Source organism: Schistocerca gregaria, chromosome 8 (genome assembly GCF_023897955.1).
Source record: "Schistocerca gregaria isolate iqSchGreg1 chromosome 8, iqSchGreg1.2, whole genome shotgun sequence".
In the NCBI taxonomy this organism is placed as follows: Eukaryota; Metazoa; Arthropoda; class Insecta; order Orthoptera; family Acrididae; genus Schistocerca; species Schistocerca gregaria.
Window position 1 is genome coordinate 146,010,445 of NC_064927.1, and position 13,629 is coordinate 146,024,073.

Below are 13,629 nucleotides of genomic sequence, written 5' to 3' on the forward strand. Positions count from 1 at the left end.
AAGAGGACGACACTTTTCCTAGATAAAGGCAGGAACAGTCACCTGTTACGTGTCAGACAGGTGGGCCAGCCTTCAGGAGTGTACAGGGAGGAAGAAGAAAAAGAGGAACCTCAAACACCGATGCGGAGGAACGAGAGAAGGGAAACAAAGAAAGGAAAAGGCAGAGAAAAAAAACAAAGGTGAGACTGTTCATACGTCAGCGACAGAATGCAGAACATTCCCAATAATACCCTAGACATGTTCCCCAAGGGAGCGGAAAAATAATAGCAAGAGGAGACACATGCAGCACGGGAAGAAACGCTGCATAGGCTGGGATCCAGTGGTAACCAAGCACGATCTGTCGAAGAGTGGCGTGCCACCTGGGGGATGCCTGCACAACACAAAACTTTACACCTCACCTGGGCCTGTCAATACCGACATTGGACTGTTGATGTCAAACATGTCTCCTGTTCAGATGAGCCTCCTTTCAAATTGTGTTGAGTTGATGGACATTAGGAAGGTGCACCAGTTTCTTTGGCTCCTGAGCCCAGAGAGAGGCCAGAAAAGTGTATGCAGTCCCAAGAGGGATAGGGGTGAGGTTGGGCCAGATGGTGAAAGACTGGGGAGGAGAAACCTCATTCCAGACACAATCAGAAAATTTCCACACCATTTTGTTCAGTTCTGGCCAGTAGGCATGTCACCTTTCATGTGTTCTCATCTGCAACATATCCCAATCTCCATGATGGAGTTCACGGAACACCGCAGATGCTTCGGCTGTGTGAAAATGCACTCAGTCAGAAGCTCCCTTGAACTGAGCCTCGTCATTTCGCTATAAATTGAGCAAATGCATAAGGTGCAAAAAACTTAGAATAATAATTCACCTTTCTCAAAAAAGCCTGCAGCTACCGTAAGATGAGGGCAAGGGAAGAGTCAATTTCAATAGCTGGATCCCTTCTTTGATCAAATGGCTGAGTATTCCATTTCGTTCACCTCTGACAAGCTTTCTGAGAAGATCCTCTGTATGAGGTATGGGGCACGTTTCCACCTGTGTTTCGTCACTAAGTGACGATTTAAAATCTCTACGTAGCCACAGAGACCCCATTTGGTTTCTTGATCCCCTCCAAGGGTGTGTCCCAAACACCGGTTTTAACAGATTTAACTACACTAGCTTCGTGGAGGCGATCGAGTTCTTGCGTAACTGCAACCCATAAAGAGACAAGAATAGGACAAACACGGCAGAAAAAACTGTGGCACTGTCTGGACATATGGAGATCTCTGGGACATCCCAGGCCACGTTTCATTAGAGATGTGGAGGCAGTACAGAGGTTGTCTCGAGCTCCTGGAAGAGAGCCATGTCAGAACAATCTGAACCTCATCAGCAGTGGACAACACAAAGAGGAAAAAGCCATCCAGACCAAAAATGTTGCCACCTGTGTGACTATCTATAACAAACAGAGATATCAGCAGTGCGACCTTTTGTATACTGCACTGATTGACCCCAGAGGGGAGCTGTACAGTCACCATACACGTTTAAGGTTCAGGAGGGAGTGGCCAAGTCAGGACAACCGAGATGAACATATATCTTGAGATTAATCAAACAAACGGTAGCGTCCTTGACCATCTGGAAATGGACTTCCTGGTTTGCAGTCATAAGGTCGATAAACTTAGTGGCAGAAGGATCGTCCTGAGAAACAATTGCCTGAAGTTCACGCGTCATCCATTGATGCATGTGGGGAGGTGGGGGGGGGGGGGGGCATTCAACTGTCTAAATAGCTGACGACAGTTTGGATATGTTCACGTTTCTCACAATACATCCAGTGCGCCCCAGCGGTTCGGACAGTTTGCATGTGGGTGTGCTGTGAAGGAGTCAGGGTATGAATGTATACCATGATGCTTACGCCAGCGGGACGTGACAGGCCGTTCAGAGGCCACTGACACGTCCGAAATCCATGAATCACAACGCCGCCGTCGGGAAAGAGACTTACGAGAAGTGGGACAATAACAAGGCAGCTGGCCCGCAGCTACTTGGAATCGAGCCGTGAGGCATTCATTTGCCACCTGCGCAATCTCTAAAGAGAGTGCACTATTTTCAAAATAGCGTACAAGGAAGGGTTGTCTAGTGTAAAGGATAAAGTGCATACTTCCAGATCTGGAGCCAGTTGGACCACTACATCTCGAGTGAAAGCATCTACATATGAAGTTTTGCAGCGGGGGTTCATACAAGTGAAATCGCAATGTCGACTCAACCCTTGCAAATCCATTACGACTGACCAGGTTGCTTGTAGTATTGGTGGAGCTGCAGGTGCGATACGACAATATGGAAATGTTGAGAATAATAATTTGGCGGCAACGAACACTTCTCTTCGAATGTGAGCGCAACAGGATTCGAGAGTGGTTAGAGACGTCTCTGGAGAAGCTCAAGAAAGGAAGAGCGAAGAAAGGAAGAGCGACGACAGGAGAGCGTCATCCGAAACACAAAAAGTGGCGAAGGGCTGTTTCAGCGGCTGCAAATGCGTGTCCCACTCCTCATTGGCGTCGTTAAACGGCGGAAACGTGAGTATGTGGCTCTCTGTCTGGGTAGTGACTACAGCCTGGATGGGATGGGAATCCAGAACCTAAGGTATCAGACAAAAGTTGAGTTTTCTGTCAGAGCAGTTCAGTTTTTGTTGAACTGAAAAACTGTTTTAAGATAAAGCTTGCCTTTTAAATTTCTGATTATTGACCTTCAGCCGTGTTGTTGTTGTTTTCAGTCCTGAGACTGGTTTGATGCAGCTCTCCATGCTACTCTATTCTGTGCAAGCTGCTTCATCTCCCAGTACCTACTGCAACCTACATCCTTCTGAATCTGCTTAGTGTACTCATCTCTCGGTCTCCCTCTACGATTTTTACCTTCCACGCTGCCCTCCAATGCTAAATTTGTGATCCCTTGATGCCTCCAAACATGTCCTACCAACCGATCCCTTCTTCTAGTCAAGTTGTGCCACAAACTTCTCTTCTCCCCAATCCTATTCAATACCTCCTCATTAGTTACGTGATCTATCCACCTTATCTTCAGTATTCTTCTGTAGCACCACATTTCGAAAGCTTCTATTCTCTTCTTGTCCAAACTAGTAATCGTCCATGTTTCACTTCCATACATGGCTACACTCCAAACAAATACTTTCAGAAACGACTTCCTGATACATAAATCTATATTCGATGTTAACAAATTTCTCTTCTTCAGAAACGCTTTCCTTGCCATTGCCAGTCTACATTTTATATCCTCTCTACTTCGACCATCATCAGTTATTTTACTTCCTAAATAGCAAAACTCCTTTACTACTTTAAGTGTCTCATTTCCTAATCTAATTCCCTCAGGATCACCCGATTTAATTTGACTACATTCCATTATCCTCGTTTTGCTTTTGTTAATGTTCATCTTATATCCTCCTTTCAAGACACTGTCCATTCCGTTCAACTGCTCTTCCAAGTCCTTTGCCGTCTCTGACAGAATTACAATGTCATCGGCGAACCTCAAAGTTTTTACTTCGTCTCCATGAATTTTAATACCTACTCCAAACTTTTCTTTTGTTTCCTTTACTGCTAGCTCAATATACAGATTGAATAACATCGGGGAGAGGCTACAACCCTGTCTCACTCCTTTCCCAACCACTGCTTCCCTTTCATGCCCCTCGACTCTTATTACTGCCATCTGGTTTCTGTACAAATTATAAATAGCCTTTCGCTCCCTGTATTTTACCCCTGTCACCTTTAGAATTTGAAAAAGAGTATTCCAGTCAACATTGTCAAAAGCTTTCTCTAAGTCTACAAATGCTAGAAACGTAGGTTTGCCTTTTCTTAATCTTTCTTCTAAGATAAGTCGTAAGGTCAGTATTGCCTCACGTGTTCCAACATTTCGACGGAATCCAAACTTATCCTCCCCGAGGTCTGCATCTACCAGTTTTTCCATTCGTCTGTAAAGAATTCGCGTTAGTATTTTGCAGCCGTGGCTTATTAAACTGATAGTTCGGTAATTTTCACATCTGTCAGCACCTGCTTTCTTTGGGATTGGAATTATTATATTCTTCTTGAAGTCTGAGGGTATTTCGCCTGTCTCATACATCTTGCTCACCAGCTAGTAGAGTTTTGTCATGACTGGCTCTCCCAAGGCCGTCAGTAGTTCTAATGGAATGTTGTCTACTCCGGGGGCCTTGTTTTGACTCAGGTCTTTCAGTGCTCTGTCAAACTCTTCACGCAGTATCGTATCTCCCATTTCGTCTTCATCTACATCCTCTTCTATTTCCATAATATTGTCCTCAAGTACATCGCCCTTCTATAAACCTTCTATATACTCCTTCCACCTTTCTGCCTTCCCTTCTTTGCTTAGAACTGGGCTGCCATCTGAGCTCTTGATATTCATACACGTGGTTCTCTTCTCTCCAAAGGTCTCTTTAATTTTCCTGTAGGCCGCATCTATCTTACCCCTAGTGAGATAAGCTTCTACATCCTTACATTTGTCCTCTAGCCATCCCTGTTTCGCCATTTTGCACTTCCTGTCGATCTCATTTTTGAGACGTCTGTATTCCTTTTTGCCTGCTTTATTTATTGCATTTTTATATTTTCTCCTTTCATCAATTAAATTCAATATTTCTTCTGTTACCCAAGGATTTCTAGCAGCCCTCGTCTTTGTACCTACTTTATCCTCTGCTGCCTTCACTACTACATCCCTCAGAGCTACCCATTCTTCTTCTACTGTATTTCTTTCCCCTATTCCTGTCAATTGTTCCCTTATGCTCTCTCTGAAACTCTGTACAACCTCTGGTTCTTTCAGTTTATCCAGGTCCCATCTCCTTAATTTCTCACATTTTTGCAGTTTCTTCAGTTTTAATCTACAGGTCATAACCAATAGATTGTGGTCATAGTCCACATCTGCCCCTGGAAATGTCTTACAACTTAAAACCTGGTTCCTAAATCTCTGTCTTACCATTATATAATCTATCTGATACCTTTTAGTATCTCCAGGGTTCTTCCACGTATACAACCTTCTTTCATGATTCTTAAACCAAGTGTTAGCTATGATTAAGTTGTGCTCTGTGCAAAATTCTACTAGGCGGCTTCCTCTTTCATTTCTTAGCCCCAATCCATATTCACCTACTATGTTTCCTTCTCTCCCTTTTCCTACACTCGAATTCCAGTCACCCATTACTATTAAATTTTCGTCTCCCTTCACTATCTGAATAATTTCTTTTATTTCATCGTACATTTCTTCAATTTCTTCATCATCTGCAGAGCTAGTTGGCATATAAACTTGTACTACTGTAGTAGGTGTGGGCTTCGTATCTATCTTGGCCACAATAATGCGTTCACTATGCTGTTTGTAGTAGCTTACCCGCATTCCTATTTTCCTATTCATTATTAAACCTACTCCTGCATTACCCCTATTTGATTTTGTGTTTATAACCCTGTAGTCGCATGACCAGAAGTCTTGTTCCTCCTGCCACCGAACTTCACTAATTCCCACTATATCTAACTTTAACCTATCCATTTCCCTTTTTAAATTTTCTAACCTACCTGCCCGATTAAGGGATCTGACATTCCACGCTCCGATCCGTAGAACGCCAGTTTTCTTTCTCCTGATAACGACATCCTCCTGAGTAGTCCCCGCCCGGAGATCCGAATGGGGGACTATTTTACCTCCGGAATATTTTACCCAAGAGGAATTTAAATTAAAGTTGCTTTCAGCTGGTAATTATGTCCCAAAGATTAAAGCTGTGTATTTTTTAAAAAGAAATGTTTTTTGGGCTCTTGTAGTGTTTGATTAAATAATAAAGTTGTATGTTCAATTGTAACTGGCATTCCCCTATTTTGGTCCCTTTCCACAATTTATACTATCTGTCCTGTCCTGCGGGATTAGCGGGTTGTCTTAGACGCTTATGAGGATCGGTGGCGAAAGCCTTCCGGAAATCTAAAAATATGGAATCAATTTGAAATCCCCTGTCTATATCACTCATTACTTCATGAGCATAAAGAGCTAGTTGTGTATCACAAGAACGGTGTTTTCTGAACCCATGCGTGTGTCAACAAGTCGTTTTCTTTGATGTAATAATGCATGCCCGACTACACTGCATGCCCGACCACACTAAATGTCCGAGAACACCATATGTTTCAACACAGTATATATTCAAAAACCCTTCTCCAAATCGACGTTACTGATATGGGGCTGTAATTCAAGGATTACTCCAACTTTCCTTTTTGGGTATTGGTGTGACTTGAGCAATTTTCCAGTCTTTAAGTACAGATCTTTCTATGAGCTAAATATGGAGCAATTTTATCAGTATACTCAGAGGAACCTGACCGTTATACAATCTGGACCGGAGGCCTTGCTTTTATTAAGTGATTTAAACTGCTTTGTTACACCGAGGATAATCACTTCTATGTTCCTCATCTCGGCAGTTGGTCTTGATTGGAATTCAGAAATATTTACTTCGTCTTCTTTGGTGAAGGAGTTCCGGAAAACCGTGTTTAATATCTCTACTCGAGTGACTTCACCGTTGTTATTGCACAGTGAAGGTATTGATTGCGTCTTGCCACTGGTGTGCTTTATGTATGACCAAAATCCCTTTTGGGTTTTCTGCCAGATTCGTTGTGGAAATTATTAATAGCATCTCGCGTTTAAGTATGTGCTATATTTCGAACTTCTACAAAACTCCGCCAATCTTCGGGATTTTGCGTTCTTTTTAATTTGGCGTGCTTTTTTCGTTGCTCCTGCAACAGCGACCTGACCCGTTTTATGTACCATGGGGGATCAAGATCATCTGTTATTAATTTATGAGGTATGTATCTCTCAATTGTGGTCTATACTATCTCTTTGAAGATTCCACATTTTCTACGCTTACGCGATCAGATCGGAAGGAGTGGAGACTGTCTCTTAAAAAGGCGTTAAGAGCATTTTTCAGCTTTTTAAAATAGATGTTCTTTGCGTTTATTTTTTATGGTTTTGTTATAGTGATCAGAACCTGACAAGACTAGGAATGTCTCGAAAACCGGTGGAAACAGGCCGATGGCCGAGGACGTCACAACGAGTCGCCGGAGAGTAAACAAGTGCAAAACAATTGTGGCGCAGCTGAATGGCAAATCCAGCGAGTAAACGAAGATTTAAACTTATGACATAGCGAAGTCAGAACCAATACAATGATGTGTAGCGAAATCAATACAATAGCGCAGAGCAATCACAATGTACTGCGGCTCTGCTGGCTTTAATGCGGTGCCGTGGGTGCTGATAGGTCATCGAGTTCCATACCTCCAGATTGATTTCCTGTGGTGTTTTACACCCACACTCTGGAACGCTTGTCGGTTCCTCCCCGTCAGTACATATAAGGACTGCCTTGTCTTTGTTTAGCTACGCTTGTTCCTTCACGTCTCCAGTTCACAATCATTTTGGGCAGCTTTAGAAGGGCTGAAATGTCACTGATCTATTTGTTACTTAGAGGACATCAAACCACTGAGCTTTCTTAACAGACCCATTCTGTTGTTAGTGTATCGCTTCTGACAACACTACTCCCCACCTTTTATACTGGCGCGTCCATCCCTCTTGACATGTGACCAATTCCCCATTACACAGGTTTTTCTGGATTCCTTTTACCAGCTAATGTAGTTGTTCCAGTTATAAAAACAATTATTTGGCTTCAAACAAGGTTTTCTCTCCAATATTACTAACTGGGTGTTTCCTTGCCACACTCATATGTTGCAAGGATTTTACAGATAATGTGCCCGTTGTCCTCACTATAAAGTATGGGGGGGGAGTAGCACTTGAAAGAAGAATCGAAAAGGACTGCTTGGTTTTAGTACCTAACAAATTCACTTTCTACTGACAGGTATCAATGGCGGAGAGCAACATTTCAGAACTGTGAGAACAGGTACACAATGTAGATTCCGCACCAAAAGTGACCTTCCTTTGAGTTGTCTACAGGCGGGGACAGGGCAATGCCCTTACACCTTAGAAATCTACCTAGAACCATTATGAAAACATTCTTCTGCAGTCAATCACAGTGAAGAATTAAAATGAGGCAGCCAATCACAGTGAAGAATTAAAATGAGGCAGCCAATCACAGTGTAGACTCGATAAAATGATAAATAAAGAAATCCAAGGTGACAGAACTAGTCCAGTTGTGCTTCGCAGCCCGTCCCCTTCCCTCTCCTCTCTTTCAATCATTCAATGCGCTTTACAGAGTGCTCAAAAGTTCCCGAAAACTGATCTTTTTGCGCCATATTCAAAAGTAATTATCTAAAAAATTTTGAGAAGGTTGTAACTTGCAGTATTTTAGAGTTATTATAACATGCTCAAAGTATACAAACGCTCTGAAATTTTTTGTGCAATACTCGTTCTAGAGTATTTATCCAACAGGTATGTGAAGCTGCAATTGTGTCTGAAAAAAAGTTAGAATGGTCGCTGAAATTACGGGTATTTTCCGCTTTTAAATTGCGCTCCGATTCTTGTCAAGTGTCACAAAGCAGACATGCAGGCATCAGCAATGCTGAACACACTGAGCGTTTTACTTCTTCCGATATGCCATGTCTTGCTGACATCTAATCTGTGTAATATGAGATGCATGCCATACTGCGGAACACACACGAGCTTCAAGTGCTCTGGTCGACCGAGTAAATTATGTTATTAACACACAAAACTTGCCTCAAACTGATATAAAAGTCAGTCAAACGTTACAGCGAACCCATGCTAATGTATTCTCTCTCTCTCTCTCTCTCTCTCTCTCTCTCTCTCTCTCTCTCTCTCTCTGCCCCTCTCACTCTGCCTCTCTATCTCTCTCTCTATCTCTCTCTCTCTCTCTCTCTCTCTCTCTCTCTCTGCCTCCGCCCTCTCTCTCTCTCTCTCTCTCTCTCTCTCTCTCTCTGCCTCCGCCCTCTCTCTCTCTCTCTCTCTCTGCCTCCGCCCTCTCTCTCTCTCTCTCTCTCTCTCTCTGCCTCCGCCCTCTCTCTCTCTCTCTCTCTGCCTCTCTCTCTCTCTCTCTCTGCCTCCGCCTCTCTCTCTCTCTCTCTCTCTCTCTCTCTCTCTCTCTCTCTCTCTCTGCCTCCGCCCCCCCTCTCTCTCTCTCTCTCTCTCTCTGCCTCCGCCTCTCTCTCTCTCTCTGCCTCCGCCTCTCTCTCTCTCTCTGCCTCCGCCTCTCTCTCTCTCTCTCTCTCTCTCTCTCTCTCTCTCTCTCTCTCTCACTGCCTCTGCCTCTCTCTGTCAAATACTATACAGCCCAATCACTCTAACAAAATCGTGACGTTAGTGGACTCGCGCTACATGCCATGCAACTGGTCTGACGAAAAAGGCCATTGTGACCTATCTAGTCGGAAATCATACCCTCTTTATTTTCATAAATAATCAGCTTTGCCTAAAATTGCGTCATTTCTAAAGTTATAAGCGAAAAACTTGGAAAAGTAACATTTTTGTGTTTTTTTCGTTATAGCCCATTTCCGAGCCGAAATTTTGGTGGGACTTTGAAAATTCGGATTCAGCACCCTCGAAAACAAAGAAGACTTGTCGAAAATGTTTAAAAACTTCCTGATATTTGGCCTTTGTGAGCGCCATTTGACTAGACTTCAAGTGAAATCACGGAAAATTCAAATCGGTATGACCGGACACAGATCTGAACAATCGTCCTCCTAGATAAGGAAAGCATGCAAATAAGAAAATCCCGTAAAACTGCATTTCACTCCAGTAAGGTGTCGTAACTAATAAGGGTAACGTTTAAAGTACAAATGCACTGCCTACTAATTCGGCTAAGAATGTTCAAAATGGCTCAAATAGCTCTGACCACTATGGGACTTAACATCTGAGGTCATCAGTCCCCTAGAACTTTTTTTTGGTCATCAGTCTACTGACTGGTTTGATGCGGCCCGCCACGAATTCCTTTCCTGTGCTACATCCTCAATTATTTGCTTGACGTATTCCAATCTCTGTCTTCCTCTACAGTTTTTGCCCTCTACAGCTCCCTCTAGTACCATGGAAGTCATTCCCTCATGTCTTAGCAGATGTCCTATCATCCTGTCCCTTCTCCTTATCAGTGTTTTCCACATATTCCTTTCCTCTCCGATTCTGTGTAGAACCTCCTCATTCCTTACCTTATCAGTCCACCTAATTTTCAACATTCGTCTATAGCACCACATCTCACCCCGTCTATAGCACCACATCTCACCCCTAGAACTTAGAACTAATTAAACCTAACTAACCTAAGGACATCACACACATCCATGCCCGAGACAGGATTCGAACCTGCGACCGTAGCGGTCGCACGGTTCCAGACTGAAGCGCGTAGAACCGCTCGGCCACTCCGGCCGGCGGGTAAGAATGTAAGGCTTGTTTTAGTAAAAGAGGGCACACTCGGCTACTGCTAAATATGGTATGTAGTGTGTTAGCTTCTCTCAGTACCAGGCCGCACCGAATGAGTTAAAACAAGATTTTTTTTTTCAATCTAAATTTTTTCGAGAAAACCTTTGTTGCCTTACTTACTGAACACTTCTCGTATTTCCTTGGGTTAGTTCGCTTTCGACTCCTCATAAATTTCCTTGAGAGCTGGAAAAAACACCGACCATTATTTTCTGTGTGTGCTTTTATGTATTATTCTCTCGTGGATAGCTTGGTTCTTCCAGCGGTAGTCCCACGCTATGAAGGCTCCGTCGTTTCTTTCTCCGTGAATTCGAGATCAATGTACGAATTTTGGATTGAACTATAGCTCGTCTATAGCCTTCCCAATATCCCCCCCCCCCCAAAAAAAAGCTAAGACGCCAGTATTTAAACACCTGCTGTAGCTTGCGAGCCCGATGCTAAACGGTCAAGGAGACATGCAAATATGAGGTAAGCCTTACTTTATCTGAAAAAGCCGGCCGGAGTGGCCGAGCGGTTCTAAGCGCTACAGCCTGGAAGCGCGAGACCGCTACGGTCGCAGGTTTGAATGCTGCCTTGGGCATGGATGTGTGCGATGTCAAAATGGTTCAAATGGCTCTGAGCACTACGCGACTTAGCTGCTGAGGTCATCAGTCGCCTATAACTTAGAACTAATTAAATCTAACTAACCTAAGGACATCACACACATCCATACCCGAGGCAGCATTCGAACCTACGACCGTAGCGGTCGCTTGGCACCAGACTGCTGCGCCTAGAACCGCACGGCCACTGCGGCCGGCGTGTGTGATGTCTTTAGGTTACTTAGGTTTAAGTACTTTTAAGTTCTAGGGGATTGATGACCTGAGAAGTCCCATAGTGCTCAGAGCCATTTGAACCATTTTTTTTATCTGAAAAATTGGAAGAAGGATCGTCGAAACGGTCATAAAACAACAATAATTTAAGGTTGTCCCACGAAACGATCGTATCCGTACTTTTTTCGCTTCACGAATGGAGACGAAGCGCTTTAGAGGCCGGGAACATAACACAGCACAGGATGCAAACTACTGTGCTCAGACATACGAATCCTACGGCAGCACTCACCCGGCGTGCGTCGAGCCGCAGGGAGGGTGGGCAGCGCTCTCGCTGGAATGTCGGAAGCGGCGAGCGTGGACCACTCGTATTCGTACTCGTACTCGTACTGCAGGAAGTCTCCGGCGAGGGCCGCCTGCAGCTGCTGGTGCAGCCACGCCGAGGAGCTGCGGAAGTCCAGCGTGGCCGCCGCGAAACCCAGCGCCACGCCGCACAGGAAGGCCGCCGACAGCCGGCAGCACAATACTGCAAGCACACAGCACGCGCCCCATTGCTCTCACCAGGAACATAAACGTATCGAGGCAGAGCGGCCACTACTGGCCACGTCTTGGTCGAGGAACTTTTAAGGCGTTTATAGGCATTGCACTGATTGACAACAGAGGTCCATACTGTAAGTATACTGTCGTTCCGACGCAACCAGGACGTTTCATACTTTCGAGTGCAGCATGGAAACCGCTGCCACGGTTTTAGCTTTGTCTGGGATTACGCATCAACAATCTATACTGTATGATCAACAGCATCTGGACCAGAACGAGATTTTCACTCTGCAGCGGGGAGTGCGCTGATGTGAAATCTCCTGGCAGATTAAAACTGTGTGCCGGACCGAGACTCGAACTCGGAACCTTAGCCTTTCGCGGGAAAGTGCTCTACCATCTGAGCTACCCAAACACGACTCACGCCTCGTCCTCACAGCTTTAATTCCGCCAGGTCGTGAGTTCGAGTCTCTGTCCGGCCAGATAGTTTCATATCAACGCACTCTCCGCTGCAGAGTGAAAAACGCATTCAGATTTCAGTAGCACATCACGTGGATGATGTAAACAGTCTCCACTCCGTGAGTTGTGTGTCAGTGGAGCACGCAGCTACTGCTTGTTAAAGGATCATTTTCTCTAGACTGGGTGAGTCACAAGGAGGGCCGCCCATCTAACCATGGTTTGAGCCCCAACTTCTTCGACTAGATAACGTCGAATTATTTTGTGGCGGAATGGACGTGGATATGAGAGAGAGATTCAAGACTTTCTTGGTTAAAATGTAGTTTACATATATTCCAAAAATAAAAGGTTGAAAACTGTAGCCGGCCGCGGTGGTCTCGCGGTTCTAGGCGCGCAGTCCGGAACCGTGGGACTGCTACGGTCGCAGGTTCGAATCCTGCCTCGGGCATGGATGTGTGTGATGTCCTTAGGTTAGTTAGGTTTAAGTAGTTTTAAGTTCTAGGGGACTAATGACCACAGCAGTTGAGTCCCATAGTGCTCAGAGCCATTTGAACCATTTTTTTGAAAACTGTATCTCGCATCTTCCGACTCCCATCTGTTTGGCCCAATGAAGGATGCACTTCTTACGAAGCAGTACGTGGATGATCAGGTGGTTGTTGGCACCGACATCGACCAGTAGTGCTACCATGCGGGAACACAGACCCTCCTATTAAGGTGCTGTAAGGCGGTCTTATTGAAAAGAGGTGTATTAGAATCCAGAAAAAACCAATCTGCTTTCAGAAAAAAGTGTGTAGCGTTATTTATTGAACGCCCATCGTATTTCGTCAATAAGAAATCCTAGAATCTGTCAAATGTGAAGTTGAAAAGTAATAGTACGTAATAAGACTTGTTGTGGCGTATGGATATGGTGCGAGCGGCTGATGAGTATATGACAAGTCGTAGGAAAATAGCGCCCGCGATCCTAATTTCATGGTAATGAACGTGCGCTCAGCTGGTAGTAGACGTGGTTCCTCTCGTGGCGGCTGCCAGAGACTCCAGGGTCAACAGCTAGGTATGTTGCTGTGTTGACGTTGTTGTCCAAAACATTGACCAACATGCTGCATGATCGTGGATCATTGGCTTGCAGGTGCATGTGCCTGTTACACTGCATGACCCCTGAAGCGTGGCTACCCGCAGGACGCGAGTGTGTTGCAGGTTGCAGTGTTGTAGGAGGTATACGGCAGAGGGGGGGAGAGAGAGAGAGAGAGAGAGAGAGAGAGAGAGAGATTTTACACTACGCGGATGCATATCGTTATCAAAAAAGTGCTTCATTCAGTCTTCTCTACTGCATGGACACAAGCAGCAACATAATAATGCCGCATTTTCGACGTAAGTAATCTGAAATAGTTTCACTTTACTGATTTGTTTACGTTGTTTTCAATCGTTACGTACAATTACAGTTAAACAGGCCGTTCCTCATATCGTGTTTTGTTTGTAGTGCACCAC

At 44.6% G+C, this 13,629-nt stretch overlaps 1 protein-coding gene across 3 annotated transcripts in view; it reads right to left on the bottom strand.

The window, feature by feature from the left end:
• LOC126284199 (glycoprotein-N-acetylgalactosamine 3-beta-galactosyltransferase 1-like) overlaps positions 1-13,629 on the bottom strand; it is a 150,356-nt gene that overhangs the window by 83,351 nt on the left and 53,376 nt on the right. For 2 of the 3 annotated variants that reach the window (XM_049982959.1, XM_049982958.1), the window contains exon 2: positions 11,447-11,680. The exons of the other annotated variant lie outside the window; for it this stretch is intronic. In XM_049982959.1, coding sequence (XP_049838916.1) covers positions 11,447-11,680 — 234 coding nt within the window. The remainder of the gene's footprint in view (positions 1-11,446; positions 11,681-13,629) is intronic. 3 annotated transcript variants of the gene reach the window in all.